General features: G+C 32.8%; 2 protein-coding genes across 3 annotated transcripts in view; both read left to right on the top strand.

The window, feature by feature from the left end:
* The window catches only part of LOC132734443 (uncharacterized), a 95,775-nt gene extending 95,606 nt beyond the window's left edge, over positions 1-169 (top strand). Inside the window, exon 26 of the transcript XR_009626317.1 lies at positions 21-169. The gene's annotated coding sequence lies outside the window, so the exon portion shown is untranslated. The remainder of the gene's footprint in view (positions 1-20) is intronic.
* Positions 170-3,950: 3,781 nt separating this feature from the next.
* On the top strand, positions 3,951-16,538 carry LOC132734441 (V-type proton ATPase subunit e 1-like). 2 transcript variants are annotated; one of them, XM_060721184.1, is made up of 4 exons: positions 3,951-4,171; positions 8,312-8,359; positions 9,873-9,987; positions 16,489-16,538. In XM_060721184.1, the coding sequence occupies exons 1-4, from the start codon at positions 4,059-4,061 to the stop codon at positions 16,501-16,503; spliced, it is 291 nt and encodes a 96-aa protein (XP_060577167.1). In that variant the 5' UTR covers positions 3,951-4,058; the 3' UTR covers positions 16,504-16,538. The 2 variants fall into 2 exon arrangements, with proteins under 2 accessions (XP_060577167.1, XP_060577166.1); XM_060721183.1 differs by lacking the exon at positions 16,489-16,538 and adding an exon at positions 12,134-12,801 and having other exon boundaries at positions 3,957-4,171.
* The last annotated feature ends 242 nt before the right edge of the window (positions 16,539-16,780 follow it).

The following is a 16,780-nucleotide window of genomic DNA, read 5'->3' as shown; positions in this document are numbered from 1 at the left end:
CATAACTTGTACACACATAGGTACATAGTTATAACAAGCATGTTTAAATATCATTTTAGGTCGCATATTTTACAATATAGCAAAAAAAACAAGAATGTATTTATTCAACATAAATGCCTCCCGACTCAGATTATTGTTAGTAGCTATATTTTAAAAATAGTAATGGCGTTTTGTAATTGTGAAAATTATAAGTTGGCAAGTCATTGCTATGACTTGTGATAAAGTTCAATGTCATCATTTCTTTTAATTTGTAGGACCATTAATTCCACCGAAACAAGAACATTGTCAATTTAATTTGCTTTTTTATATAAAAATGGTACATTAATAGATACTGAATGCATTTTTAGAGAATAGAAATAAGATACAGAATGTCTCTAAATGGACTTTATTTGATGAAAAGGAAAGATGTGAAACATATCTTGTATTAAGCTTTAACCTACATTTTCAAACCTACAAGGATAATTTAATACCATGTATTATGTTCATAACTATAAATAATTGATATACCAAAGTGTTTTATTATGTGTGGTGGTAAATTACACCCATTCTGTTGTCAGCTTAAGAAAATGACACTCCGTACGTTCCGTAAGTGCGCCTGGTTTAAAACGGCCGTTCTGTAAGCGCACCAGGTTTAGGACGGCCGTTCTGTAATCGCGCCTGGTTTAGAACGGCGTTATGTTATCGCACATGGTTTAGGACGACTGTTCCGTAAGCGCGCCTGGTTTAGGACGGCCGTTTCATTAGTGCTCCTGGTTGAGGACGGCATTCCGTGAATGTCTGCCACGCAGATCTGCACTTTGACACATAAGTCCGCCCATATTCCAAATAGTGCACATCATTTTTTAAATACTAGTATTGTGTTTAAAAAAGCTTGCATACAATTAAACAAATATTTATACTACTTTATTAATCAATGGTGAGCAAATGACCATTTGAATGCCTTTTTTGTCAATCAAAATTTTCAAAACAAAATTAAAAGGAAAAAAAAGAAAATAAAATAAAAGAATAAAGAGACACAACTTTTAGACTTGCAAAAATGCGAATACCTCTGTTTGTGTCATTATTTAGTCATTTACTTCAAAATGCGTTTTAACGAAAACATGTGAAGCTCAGGTATTATGAGGTATGTATATAGTTGTGTCGTCTGCAATTAACCTACATAATTTCTTAAATGGACTTGTCCCTCTTTCATTTCTGGAACAGTCTGTTACTAAATTAGCGGAAAACTAGATGAATATCGAAAGACTGCACGGGTGTGCAGGCTAACCTGGGCCCTATACTGGTGGTAAATTATTTGTTACTTTCAGTTCCAGCTAGTTGAGGGTAATCGTTAGAAAACTTTATCAGATATATTGCAACTTACATGTTATTTCAGATATATCCAATGCACTGTTTTCTGACACATAGTGTATATATTTATTTTAAGATAATTAGATGTTTTAAGTCCCTTTGTGTAAAATAATTTCGATAGACTAATTCGTATTTAGCATTTTAGAATATGTATTATATTTTTGATATATATAGTATTCTTTTTATTAAAACAACTGCTTTCACAAATTTTGTATATTTTTGTTAACAATAAAAAATGATAAATTCGCAGTTATTCATTTTATTCCAACCAGGTATCCTTTGCGCTTGTGCATATATATTTTGTTTTATCAACGATATAGGAATAAACTAAAAGGAGGGCGTATTTCGTCTAAACCATGATAACTACATGTATAGCTATTAGGGGGTCGTAACTAGGTGAAGTTTTTTTTCCTTTGTGCGTTTATATGTGTTCATCATAATCAAGTAAAGGATGGAAAAATATCACACAGGCACTAATAAACTACGTATAAGAGTTAACTGTACTTAAATGTAGAATGGTTTCAAGAAAAAATACATTTATGACACTAAAATAAAGGAGTATATTTACTACATTAAGCATTCTGTAGATCGTAAAGAACTAATCAAAAAATTGATATACAAACCTTAACTTAATTAAAGCATGCATGAATAGACATTCGTTTTCCTTCATTAAGGCCAATCAGTGAGTTTGCAGTGCTAGCAAGACCTTAATGTCACTTTTAAGATGCATTATTACAATTAAACTCTGTTGGCTAGTGTTAAAGTTATCACAGAAGTCTTCTTCCCAAAGAACTCGTATCAATATGATAAGCACTCTAAATTAAACGCAGCAGCGGTATAAAGCATGCAGACTTGATCACGTTTTTAAATTTAAGAGATTCAACGCAAACAGAGACAGCACGCAGAATATGCAAACACCGTTTTTTTTTAAAGAGCTTTAAATAAGCAGTGGAGACAAAATATTCATTACGACATAATTAAAAAAACACATAAAAAGTGGATAGGGACGCCGATCTGACGAATCGTATCGATGCAACAATGCAATAAATGTAGAGACCATGGTGGTGGTTACCGCCTACTGATATATGCTGTATCTAGATATCAAAGTTTGCAAAGTTGATGAAAAAGATAAAATGAACGCACAGTTGTAGAAGAAAATACGTACGTGTATTGATTGAATATCAGATAATGGTATCTGAAAAGGAAAGTATTTTAAAGTTATTTCAAAACATAGAACCTACCGCTAACTTCTAGATCACCGAGTCTCCAGGTGAGGTGTTAGGTGTTGTGCCAGTTATGATCGAAGGAGTAACTCGAGTGGTTGTTGGAATAAAATGATAGATAACTAACAAGAGTTCCAAGACGTCCTGCGTGCAACTATCTCCACCAGTCTCAATTAGATGTGAAAACGTCGGTCTTACGCAGTACGTACGGTGCTCAGTAGTAAACTTGTATAAATGATTCAAACTGAGCCAATTTGCTTTGTTTTAGCAAATAATTATATAATTAAGTAGCAGCTGAAACTACAATTAAACTTATGATGTCAATTTAAATAATCTGGTATTGGAAGATAAAACATAAAACTGACAACCCAATAACTATAATCCCCGTACAATAATGTTTTAATTCATGTTCATGTATTAATCATGTACATGCAGTTATTACAAACTAAATATGATGTCAATCGGATAAAAATGTATTCCTTATGTATATAATTGCAGAATTACAAAATTAAATAATAGATGACTTGATGTAATATCTGAAATAATCACACTGTATGAAATTATAAGAAATGTGCTTAGAAAAGCTGCTCAATATTGAATTGCACTTAAAGCCATGATACTATTTATAATCTTAACTTTAATTACAATGCAATTAAAGTCGTATCGTTTATAGAACAACTCCTTGGGATAAATTAGCATAAATGTAGTGATAAACTTAGTAATTATGTACGTTGTCATTAAATATTGTCAAATCCGATCTCATAAAAAAATGTTGAAAACTTACAGAAAAAAGAGATAAATTTAGGTATCACCCCGGTACTGAATATGAAACCATGCCCGTTGCAGTTTAGAAAGCATTTCTTTTAAATTTTGAAATGGCCCATTTCAAGTCATCCCTATTTTTGATTACTTTGAACCTGGGACATAAGATCTTATGTCCCAGTTTGAACGTAGTTATTTTGTGGGGGTTTTTTTGAAAGACTTCATTTCTAGGTGAAAAGTTAAAGGAGGTACTATGCACTCGAATACACACCAGTTCTTACTTTGAATATTTTATAGTGATTACACAAAATAAAAGACGCAGAAAAAAATCTAAGGGCTATAGCTAATCACGGATACCGTGGGCTAATGTATCATTTTTTGTGTTGAATTTACCTAGATTGTACTTATATTTTAAGTTATAGCAAACAAATTTCTGTGACGGGTATGCTGTGTCCAAAATTTAGCCTTATGTATGATTCCTTTATTTTAGGGTAAATAGGGCGAAAATTTAGTGGGCCGACTCAAATAAGGACGGCAATAATCCATGCAGATACCGTGCGACCAGACCGGTTGCAGTACGGGAATTATTTTTTTCCCCAGACGCTTTTTTAAACAGAGACAAATGAGCGTTTTGATGATCGATCATATGATTTGACATTCACTTCCGGAAAAATAAGAAAAAGAAAATTATTATTTTGGTTTGATTAAAATTAACTTTTAGCTATGGGAACCAGAGCTGACACTGCATTGGCTGTTGTTACAATATTTTGGGGTTTCATCGGAATTGTATGTCCATTACTGGTTCAATTCTGCATGGGCAGATCTCCTAACAAAGGGTAAAATTTTTATCCTACTCTCAATTTAACAAAATTTATTGAATAATGAAAGTGAATTCTTCTGTTATTGTTAATTAAATGATTATTTTTGCATTCAAATCAACTGTTAACTGCATTGCTTTCCATGTTTATCTTGTAAACCTGAAAGTCCTGAGGCACTGACTGGGATTTGAACCACAGACCTCTTGATAACAAGGCAGACACTCTTCAACAGTGCCACTTCAGCCCTATGTGTTAACCTAACATCAAAATAGTAAATACAGTAGAACTATGGTAAATCGAAGTTGAAGGGACTTGCATAAAAACTTAAACACATAGGGACCTTGACTTGTAAATCAGTCTCAATTTTTAAATTTAATGACAAAATTTCGAGCCGTTGAAGTTTACTTTTTAACAGTTTACAAGCAAGTTACAAAAGGCATAATAAAAGGAAAGGGAAACTTAACCAGCATCCAGTGTGATTATCATGTGACATCGGGTCAGGGAAGTTCTTAAATAAAAGTACTTCTTACTGTTTACTACACCTATTTAAATGGTAACAATTAAAGCACTTTATCACATATGTGAACATATATAGAGGCTGTTGAACACACCTGTCACACAAAATCTTCTTTGCAGGCAGAAAAGGTGTGAAAAATGTCTAAGATCGAAGGTATCAAAATAATCAAAGGCTTTCAACTTATTGTGGTAACTTGTAGTTGTACAGTACCAGCTTTATTGTATACTGACCAAGAAAAAACTTTGACACATCGGAACATTCAACACATAAAATTTAAACTAATGTATAGGTTTTTATAAAGAATATATAGGGGAAAATCGGGACTTTCATTTTATTTCGGAACATCGAGAAATCGACTAATCGTAGTTCGACTTATAAAAGTTTTACTGTATTGGTATTTATAAAAAATTAAAAAAATCTCTTTACTGTTCTCTTTACTGTTCTTCAAGTTATTTTTAAAGGCAAACTTGCATATCAACAATCAGAAGCACTAAGTAAGAGCTTCTTATTGTCGATATTTGGCCCCTTTTCCCACCTTTCGGAATATATATTTTTCCCCATGAAATTGCGAAAATTCCCCACCGGCAAAAAAATAAAACTAAACAAAAAAGAAACAGTGTCTATTCTAGGATGCACGATTGCGCGATTCACGCTAGTATCTTACAGATCGCGCACAATTCAAAATCATGTGCGTGAAAATCGCGCATCTATTTAAAAAAGTTAATAATTATATTTGGTTGTTTTGTTTACATTTACGCCGGAAACCGAAGGGAGGTAACTGTAAGCTAATTATAATAATTTAGTACCGTATGGTACTGGTTACTTGAGTTGACAGAAATTAATGGAATGTTCCGTACCGACGGAACTAGTGTGCTAGGTCTGACAGTTGGGCGCCATTTTAGTGTAGTAAATAATCAAGAAAAATGAGGCAATTCCTAGCTTGGCTACGATCTAGACGTGAAAGATAGGTTGATTGTTTGTATTATCAATCCCTTTATAATCAATCGCGACAGTTCTATAATAATTTGTTTTCGTTTAAAAATTACGGGGGGACAACTTCTGCTGCCTTAAATAAATATTTTCGTTTTAATTATTTTATTGGTTGAACGCCTCAGTGTAAACTTAATGCAGACGATTTAACATTGGCAGTTTATATTGGCACCCCTTTATTTTGAAAATCACCCCTTTTTTTAAATAGAGGGGGGAAAATCACCCCTATTTTTGAATTCCTAGAATAGACACTGAAGAAAACACACTAACCATAAGTGAAATATGCCAATTAATGTTGATTCACATAGCAAATTCATGAACACTGCGTGTGCATTCAATCATTATCAGGGATGTTTACTTTATGCTTGCTTTGCGACATATGTCGTTCGTTTTACAGCGGCTGTAAGACGGTAATGGGACAATCGGTTATTGACTGAGTCACTTTATTATTTACCGTTGGCTTTAATGAAATAATACATGCAAATATTCAAAAATAAACACTAGCCTACTTGGCAAGTATAAAATAAACAAAATATTATAAAATGAAAGAAAAACACGCTATGACAAAGATATTACTGTAACAAGATGAAAATCCTTAAATTACCGAACTACCAATGGGTTGAATTGCTGCTGTATCTTTACGGCTCTTACGACTATCCCATTTACTGTATACTTTTATAGGCATTGGTGTTTAAAATGCCACAAAATAGTAGGTGTTACCAAAAGATAATAAATAAACAATGCTCAGCAAAGAACAAACGTATCAATGTTCTTTTTAAGCAGCAGACACTTACTGTGCTAGGTTCAAAAGAAAAATCTCTAAAATTAGACCAATTATTATGCAAGTCAGCTGAGGTACACTCAATTTTTTTTTCTCAGCGTATTTTTTTTTAATAATACTATATGATATAAATATGATAAATTTAAAAATCCCAATCAATTCACTAAATAACTTGTCTGCCAGTGCAAAAAAACGATAAATGCTGTCATCAATGAGTTTGATAATGACAGTTAAGGGAAATGAAATTACACTGAATCAAACTGAAGTCACTCAGTTAATAAAGTTGTTAACTAATTTCAATTAGTTGTTTTATTTATTTTATAGGATTGAAAAAAATCACTTTTTTTAGTCTTTTTATTGAATGTTAATAAAACTGAAAATTCCCCTTTTTTGGCATTTACGCACTATTTTTCCCCACCCAATGGGCACTGACCCCCTTCCCCCAAAACTGAAGAAAAAACACTGCACAAGCAAAGCTGCTGAAAGTGGCTTATAAATTATAGATAGGCTATATATATCTCATTATGATTAATCATTAAATTGGTGACTTTATAGTGCATGCAGATGTTAAATCTGTGACAAAAGTTATTGTTTGAATATTAGATTAAAAACAAATACTTCCTAAATGCTTGTATGAAAGACAAACGGAAGTATATTTCTTTAATGCAAATGGCTAAACAAGTAAAACCCAACTGAAAATGACTGCATAATATTTTACTCCAAATCATTGTATTCTGTTTACATACAATATTTATGTATGTTAAATAACAGAGACATTGTGTATTACAATATTTTGAAGAATAAACCATAATATTATGGAAACAATACAATTTTACTTAGGGTTGTCATTGATGGAAAAAATTGTATCATTATCAACATATCAAAGTCAAATATCAACAATATATCAATATACAATACAGTATCAAATTAAATAGCTTCAATGTCAAGTGGAAACTTTTTAAATATGTGTAATGAATGGTCATGTTGGTGTTATGTTTTATACTTACAAACCCATGATACTAAAATAAAGAACATATAAGTTTTCTTGGTTTTATATCTGACAGACCTCTGAAAATTAAATCTGGTGTTCTAAGTATGTAAATGTAAGAAAAGTGGCATTTTCCCTTTACACGAAATAGATATTTTCACTAAGCATGAAAAAATTGGTTATACATTTTGTAAATTGTATTAATATTCTACATTGTGAATTAATATTGTGTGTTGTTGAATGTAGATGATATATTGATATTGACTTCGTGATATTCAACGACAGCCCTAGATTTTTATTGTTGATTAAATTTTTATAAAAATATTTTGTAAGATATAGCTTTATACCCTGTTATGCAGCATACTGCTAAAGAAAGTTGTACTAATGTTGCAAAATTTATCAAATAAAATAGTTGTGAAAGAAATCAAAATAGCAATTTAGAATGGCCATTTTGAAGCTGGACAGGACAATTTAAGAAATTCAATAGGTTAAAAGTGAATATGATCATCCATGGTTGAGTGGTAAAGGTTGTTGACTTCAAACCACTTGCCCCTCACTATTGCCACTTGGAACCCCGACAGGGACTTTATATTCTTTTTTTGTTAGGAAGCTATCCAGCTAGCTTACAAAACATCAGTGGTTCTACTTAGGTGCCTGTTTGTGCCAGAAATAGAACATCAGTGGTTCTACTTAGGTGCCCGTTTGTCCCAGAAACAATACATGGAAAGACACTTGAGCTCTTCTTTCACCAGTAAAGCTAGAAAGTTGCCATGATATGGCCTATTCATGTGACTAAAACCAAAAAAAGAAATAGGGTTAATATTGTAAAATTATAGTTTTGGTAATAGTTAATAATCAGAGAATTATTTCTTGTCGTTTCAGAATTGTACAGATTATGTTTATAATGACAGCTGCCTCATGCTATCTCTTGTAAGTATTTTACTTCAGCTTGCTGTGCTGAATTCTATATTGATATCTTATATGGGTACCTACTTATTGTTGACTATATGTTAAAAAAGATATAATTATATTTTCAAACATAGCTTATAATTTACTGAAAAGGTATTAAAGAGAAAAAAATGTGAGTTGGGTTATAATTGGTGCACTGTGGTTTCTGTTTTTGACAATTCAACGAGGTTTGTAGCATTTTTGTGTCGCCTCTACGGAGTAGTGGCGACATATAGGGATCACTTCTCCGTCGTCTGTCTGTCCGTCTGTCTGTCCGTCTGTCTGTCCGTCCGTCCGTCACAAAACTTGTCCGGACTACCCCTCATAAACTACTGGTGCAATTTCATCCAAACTTTACAGGAATGATCAGTACCAAGTCTAGTTGTGCATATTGTCAGCATTTTCCGGTTCAATGATTTTTGTCAGAGTTATGGCCCTTTAATAATTTTTAATTTTAAAGTTTGTCCGGACTACTTCTCTTATACCACTAATGCAATTTCAATGAAACTTTACAGGATTGATCTGTAGCTCAAGGCCTTGCGCATATTGCACGGGTTTTCCGGTTGAATGATTTTTGGCCGAGTTATGGCCCTTTGATAAAAAGGTGTTTTTTTCTGTTTGTTGCCAGATACACAAAAGCTTGTCCGGACTACTCCTCATAAACTACTGGTGCAATTTCATCCAAACTTTACAGGAATGATCAGTACCAAGTCTAGTTGTGCATATTGTAAGCATTTTCCGGTTCAATGATTTTTGTCAGAGTTATGGCCCTTTAATAATTTTTATTTTTAAAGTTTGTCCGGACTAGTTCTCTTATACCACTTATGCAATTTCAATGAAACTTTACAGGATTGATCTGTAGCTCAAGTCCTTGCGCATATTGCACGGGTTTTCCGGTTGAATGATTTTTGGCCGAGTTATGGCCCTTTGATAAAAAGGTGTTTTTTTCTGTGTGTTGCCAGATACGCAAAAGCTTGTCCGGACTACTCCTCATAAGCTACTGGTGCAATTTTATCCAAACTTTACATGAATGATCAGTACCAAGTCTAGTTGTGCACTGTCCGTCTGTCTGTCCGTCTGTCACAAAATTTGTCCCAACATGAAATTGGCCATTATGAGGCGACACATGTGATTACTGATCGCTCTTGTTTCAATGATGATATTTCTGTTATAAAAGAATTGGAACCATCGACTGAGTGGTTCAGGTTGGTTGCTGACTTCAAATCACACTAAATTTGGCTTATACAATGTATCTTTTACTAAATTGTATCCCTTTTTGAAAGTTCTAAGATGATAAAGAGCTTGCAAGTTCCAAGTCCATAGCCATTTTGATTATCCAAGTTATTCACTTGAAACTTCACTCATTGAATGTGATCAAATTTGTATATCATTGTTTTAAGAGCCATTATGGTAGCAAATAATTTTTACTGAATTTTATACATGTAGTCTGGTTTGACTGTATTATGATATATATATGATGTGTTTTCATTCACAGCTGGCTGTGTGCATTCCTGTTTCAATTGAATCCATTGGTTGGTCCTCAACTTGAAAGTAATTTAATACGAATTATGCAATATGAATGGATGGGAATAGATCCTGAACATGTGTCGGTATGTATCCATCAGCTGGCATTCATTACATTATTATATCAAACATTAGTTTACCATGTCTGGAATATTCTATGCCCCTGCATTGGTACAATGTAGATGGCCTGACACATTGGTGAAAGTTGTTTTTGTTCTGTTTGTCTGTTAGTGGACAAGTAAAACCATTTATTACATGCTTTTCGGTGGTTTATAGAAATATATCAGTGAAATAAAATACTGATATTTCACAGTTTGAAACAATTGAATTATGAATTTGATATCTTTGACTGTTTTGTTACGTTACATTGTTTCAGTGAAATACAAAGCGTGTACAGTACTGGAAACCAACTTAATGATGTGATGTCACGTTGTATTATTATTTGGCGGGCTTTTCAATTAGTATTAGGTTAAAATGTCTTTTTAAATGTTTCTTTGCATATAACGTGTATAATAAAAAAAAAAATTGTTCAGGCTAGTGTAAGATCGAAATATATTTCACCTCGTGAACATCAGAAGCTCATATTTCACTCATGGCTGCGCCAATCCTGAAATATACCTTTAGTGCTAACTCAGTGAAATATATCCTGTTCTTACACTGAACTAAACAAATATCCTCTATATATATCATCTTTATTCGGGCCACCTGCCAGCTTCGCTCAATAAAGAGAGCATCAGATTTGTAATCCAGAGGTCACTGGTTTGATCCTGTGGCAAGGCAAAAATATATTTGTGGCAATTTATCTCGGACATAAAGTCAATTGGACATTTGTCACACACTGCTGATTTATGTGTAATCAACAGTCAGTCACTTTCAGAGAAAATGATCATAGATGGCAAGTTATCCAGGTTAAGTGGACCCACCACCGAGATACGACCAAAAATGTTTTAAATGTTAAAAAAAAAACAGAAAAAAACAGACAAACATACAATATTTTTCATGCTATTACCTTCATACCAAGACACAATATACCTCAGATAAGAGCTTTATTTTGACTTATTGAAATATGACCTTCATTGCAAAAATAACTTTGACCTTCAAGGTCAAATGTTGGAGTATTTTGGAAATTTGACTTTTCTATTTATGAACACATTTTTTAACAGTTTTTTATGCCCCCAGACATAAAGTTATTGAATTGTCTGTCCACTCTACTGAATATGAATAGGAGGCCATCTAACTGTAAAGAGATCAAAAGAGTTCATTTTGTTACAAAAGAATAAGCAGCCAAAGGCCCTTTATTAAATAAAAGAAAAAATCAAAAGAAATGGCCCTAATTTCATCTCAGGCAATGTCTGTATATCTGTCCATCTGTCAGTACGAGGTTAACTTAAACTGACAAATGTGATATCTATAAAGTTTTACCTGTACAATTGGCTTTATAATTTACATACTTATCAGTACGAGGTACATGATCTTAGCAAGTTACAATGTACATAAATATGACTGGGTAAGTTGTCAGGTGGCATCCAATTTTGTCCTGAGCATAATATCTCCTACACACATGGTGGGATTTAAATAAAACTTACGTAAATGTTCACCACTGTGAGAGGCTGTGTGGCCCATATGAACCAGGTCTCTAGATCAAAGGTCAAGGTCACACTTAGAGCTCATTGAGTCTCCAGGTCAAATGTCAAGGTCACACTAAGAGGTCATTGAAATTGAAAAACGCTTCTCCAAAACAAAACGTCTACATGCATAAGGGGATTGTAATAGAGCTTGGCACAAAAGTTCACCATTGTTGAGTGTCACACTCTAAATTCAGGTACCTGCAGCCAAGGTCGAGATTACCAAAGAGTTCAAAGTTCAAATAAAAATATGAAGAACTGAATAGAGACCATTTAATCATCATTTATTGATGTATTGTAACACAAATGGTAACTATCGTGTCTACAGGTGTGACACTTGTAATTTACGTTAATGCTTGCAAGGTGAAGGTCACGAAAGATGATTAGATATAATACATATTGTCCAGAGCATATTTCTTCATGCATGTAGGAATTTAATGCTACTTCATAGAATTTTTCAACGCAATGAGACATAGTGGTCCATGAACCATGTCTCTAGGTCAAAAGTCAAGGTCACATGTAGATTTCTTTGAAAAACGGTTGTCCAGAGCAAAACATGTATAAATATTATGCATATTTTTTAATATTTGTGTGTTTTTATTTCCAGGAAGTACCAAAATAAAGCAGTTAATCATTCCTGGATGAATGTTTACCAACTAGTCTCTTAGAATTCCACATTATAGCCAAGACATCACAGATCATTTTATTGTTTTTGTATTGTGAAAAAAAAAAGACATTTATGCTATTAGGAAAGGGTCTGTTTTACCAGACTCATAAAGAAAGACACTCAAATTAGAAAATGTTTACCAGACTCATAAAAAAAAAAACACTCAAATAAGAAAATATTTGGTTGACAAACTACAAATAAGGAAACTTTTTCCAGTGGATCACAGATTTATATTTGAAATACCTGTTAAGATGTGTATACAAAAATGAATTTAATATATTGTGAGACAAAAACACTTTTTAGGTGCTGAAATTTGTGAAGTACTGGTATAATTTTAACAAAAAATTTAATAAAAAGTAAAAGTTATGAAATTCTTAATACATGTAATTCAGAAAAATACAGTGATAATATAAATAGTAATGAAATGAAGAAAAATTATGTAATTTAAAAAAAAGTTTAGAGTAACATTGTGTTATTGTGATTAATTTTATGTACATATTTTAAAACTATGTTGTACATTTTGTTTACATGTATATATTTCTGATTATTTACATGTACTGTAGTATTTAATGTATACTAGTTGAGATAAATAAACAGATTTATAAATATTTTTGTGTTACTGTTGCTATACATATAATCATCTGCCTGCATATGGTGTGTTAACTGGCTGCACGTTTGTTGCAACGATTTCCATTATCATGACGATTATAACTTTATATGATAATAATTTTAACAAATCCACTGTGTGGCTGAGTGGTTCCATTTAAGGTTGAGGTGCTGTTTAGCCCTACGTGATCTGAAGAGACGACTAAATATGTTCAGATTATTGTAGTCTATGTATCTCTTAGCTTCAGCAGGTGAGGTAGTTTTGATCACTCGTGTTTATTTGAAGATTTTAACAACTAAGGTTAGCCAATCATCTTTCCTATTTCGGTGCCATATGACCTAAACTGTGCTGGTGCGCCATAAAACCAAACAAACAAACATATTGTGTGTTTTTAGCTCACCTGTCACAAAGTGACAAGATGAGCTTTTGTGATCACAATTTGTCCAGCGTCCGTCTGTAAACGTTTACTTTTAACGACATCTCCTCATAAACAATCTCCTCATAAACAGCTAAGCCAAATTCATCCAAACTTCACAGGAATGTTCCTTTGGTGGTCACTTGAAAAATTGTTCAAAGAATTTAATTTCATGCAGAACTCTGGTTAACATGACAACCAAAAGAATAAACTTAAAAACTTCTTTTAAAACACCAAGGACCTAGAGCTTAAGAATTATGACAGGAAACATCTTTAGTGAGTGTCTACCAAGTTTGTTCAAACAAAAGCCCTGGGGTCAAATTTGGCTCGCCCCGGGTGGGGGGGTCATTGATTTTCCTTATATGTATATAGGAAAAACTTTAAAAAATCTTTAAAAAAACTCAAAGACCTAGAGCTTATATATTAAGCATGGAACATCTTCTAGTAGGTATTTAGCAAGTTTGTTCAAATTAAAGCTTTTGGGTCAAAATTGGCCTCGTCCCGGGCAGTCATTGTTTTCCTTATATGTATATAGTAAAAACATAAAAAATCTTCTTTTAAAAACCCAAAGAGCTTTAGCTTAGATATTAAACATGAGGAATCTTCTAATGGTGGCTGCCAAGTTTGTCCAAATAAATGCCCTGGGGTCAAAATTGGCCCCACCGAAGTGGGTTATTGATTTTCCTTATATACATATTGTAAAAAATTAAAAATTCTACTATTAAAAATCCCAAACAGCTATGGTGTTGATATTTTTAGCATGATACATCTTCTAGTGAGTTTCTTCAAATAAAAGCCCTGAGGTCTAAATTGGCCCCGGTCCATGGGATCATTGATTTTCCTTATATGCGCACATCTTTTGGAACTCTTGTTTTCCCTTAGCAATAGCAACCAATTATGTTTATACACATGCATTATTTCAGATACAAATATGAACTTGTGATATCAGTTTAAGATTTAGATTTTATATCTGCTTTTGTTTATAGTTTACGATTTTACTTGTTCCTTGTCATGGAGAGGTTCTTATCATTTGAGCGAGTTCAGGGCTATCATGGTCCTCTTGTTAATTTAGGCAATGAGACAGTACGTTTTAAACATTTTGAAAGGGAGATCCGTTGAGAACAATAAAAGCAAAAGCAAACACACACAGTTTTGTCGAGTCTGTTCATGGCATAGATAAGGAAAGTGCAACTTCTTTCACGCCCCTAGCACCGGCTAATTTGGCGTTCAATTCAACACACTAACCCTAATTGCTATATCAACATCACATTACGGCTAAGACAATATAATATTACAACCACATATGCTGGTCTATATTACCTGCCAAATTGCTTACAACCTGTGCATGCTCGTATTGTCTCTTGTTTAAACACGGTACAATGGCCATAGATGAATCTGTTGAACAACTTTTCTTTTCTTTACTAATGAAACTGTATTACATTGCACTTGCATAATTATAGAAATATAGTCATTTTAACGCTTTAGATTACAGCTGTATATGTTTTAGCATAAGGTCTTCAGCGTACCCGTTTATATACTATTACATAACGTGAACGCCGCATCAGATGAAAAGCAAAACTATTAAAAAGCGGCGTATAAAGTTTTGGAAGGCAGAACTTATTATGTTTTATACAATGTTTATTATACTGTAAAGATAACTATATCAAATCCTTAAGGAGGTGGTGGGGCACACCTCAGTTCAAGGTCAGTTCGTCGTACATACCAGGGATGAGTTTAAACTGTCTAGACTTGTCCTCTTGACAAACCCTTTGGCTCTCAAACTTCACACATCTTCAGTCAGAGTCAGGCTACACGCGATTTAAAAGTCACCCATGACCATCATGCTCCTCTTTGTACAGAGTATCACGTTGATTGTCATAAGAATGTTTGCATTATCATTACTATATACATATAAAAAATCAGAAATGTTTGAAAAAATGGCATTGAACGCCCATTACTGTTATCAATGATACATTCAAAATTTTCTGATTATGAAGTTTGTAATTTTCTAAATAAAAAAAAACTGATCAAGTTCATTACATAAACACAGTGGAGATAGTTTAAAGAGATAGACTACTAGCACGACGAATATCGTAGGAACTAATTCCAAAAAGATACATCGTTCATAATCGTTTACAACTGCCAAACAAAACTTTGGTTAATTTATTAAGCAGCATGACAATATAAGCCCGGTTAGATCCAATAATGCCTTCAAAAACATAAAAAACACTTTTCTGATATTGATAGTAATAATTAAACTGGTTAAAACTACAAGTAGTTATGGGTCATAATAACATCTCCACATCGCCAAATGTTTAATTGCAAGAGTACTTACATTCAGTCCAATTATTTTATTACATGTATTAAATAATATTTTTATCAATTAAAATTGTTATTACAGAAATGTGATATAAGTATCAAACAAAAGAATGCGTTTTCTGAAACTTCGAAAAATTACCTGTTTGAAAATAGGTATTGAGGTACAGCTGTACACATGGAAACTAGAACAGTCACCTATTTTATTCAAAACGTTTGTCATTTACCCGACCACAGAGGTAAAAGTGTTTTATATATTGTTACAAAGTACAAAAAAAAGCAAACTGACAAGTTTCTTTCACGAATGAATATTTTATTCAGTTTATGGTGTTACAATAAAAATAAATTTTAATATATTAAATGATAAAATCTGTTTTAATATGTTAAATGTATTCGATATATTCAAGCGCGATTTCATTATAAAATTGACTCTTTTTTTCTACTATTGTACATATTCCATTGTACAAAGCAAAACGTCTACATGCATAAGGAGATTATAATATTTCATCATTGTTGAGTGCCATGCTCTAAATTCAGGTACCTGCAGTCAAGGTCGAGATTACCAAAGAGGTCAAAGTTCAAATAAAAATATGAAGAACTGAATAGAGACCATTAAGTCATTATTCATTGATGGATTGTAACACAAATGGTAAGTATCGTGTCTACAGGTGTGACACTTGTAATTTAGGTTAATGCTTGCAAGGTGAAGGTCACTAAAGATGATTAGATATCATACATATTGTCCAGAGCATATTTCTTCATGCATGTAGGAATTTAATGCTACTTCATTGAATTGTTCAATGCAATGAGACATAGTGCCCTGTCCATGAACCATGTCTCTAGGTCAAAAGTCAAGGTCACATGTAGATTTCTTTGAAAAACGGTTGTCCAGAGCAAAACATGTATAAATATTATGTATATTTTTTAATATTTATGTGTTTTTATTTTTATTTCCAGGAAGTACCAAAATAAAGCAGTTTATCATTCCTGGATGAATGTTACCAACTAGTCTTTTAGAAAATCATTTCTCAATTGAAAATATATTATTTCATATTCGAAGTAAAAATGTGTTGTTATTTGCAAGTTTTTGACGGTTATAATGTTATCATTTTTTATCGTAATAATTACAAGAGGCTTTTAATAGGGGAAGTAGAGGCTAATTTAAATATATTCAAGAGGAAAGGAAGTTATTACCCAAGTGTGGTCTTTTTAACACAACTTGTTTCTGATTAACCCTTTCCCTGCCATA

Source organism: Ruditapes philippinarum, unplaced genomic scaffold (genome assembly GCF_026571515.1).
Source record: "Ruditapes philippinarum isolate M1 unplaced genomic scaffold, ASM2657151v2 ctg216_1_1_1_1, whole genome shotgun sequence".
In the NCBI taxonomy this organism is placed as follows: Eukaryota; Metazoa; Mollusca; class Bivalvia; order Venerida; family Veneridae; genus Ruditapes; species Ruditapes philippinarum.
The sequence above is the reverse complement of the archived record's forward strand: the minus strand, read 5'-3'. Positions and strand labels throughout refer to the sequence as shown.

Excerpts from the sequence above, each read along its gene's own strand:
- LOC132734441 (XM_060721184.1), top strand. The coding sequence starts at position 4,059 with ATGGGAACCAGAGCTGACACTGCATTGGCTGTTGTTACAATATTTTGG. Across the intron at positions 4,172-8,311 it reads GGCAGATCTCCTAACAAAGG|AATTGTACAGATTATGTTTA; the intron begins GTAAAATTTTTA and ends TTGTCGTTTCAG. Across the intron at positions 8,360-9,872 it reads GCTGCCTCATGCTATCTCTT|CTGGCTGTGTGCATTCCTGT; the intron begins GTAAGTATTTTA and ends TTTCATTCACAG.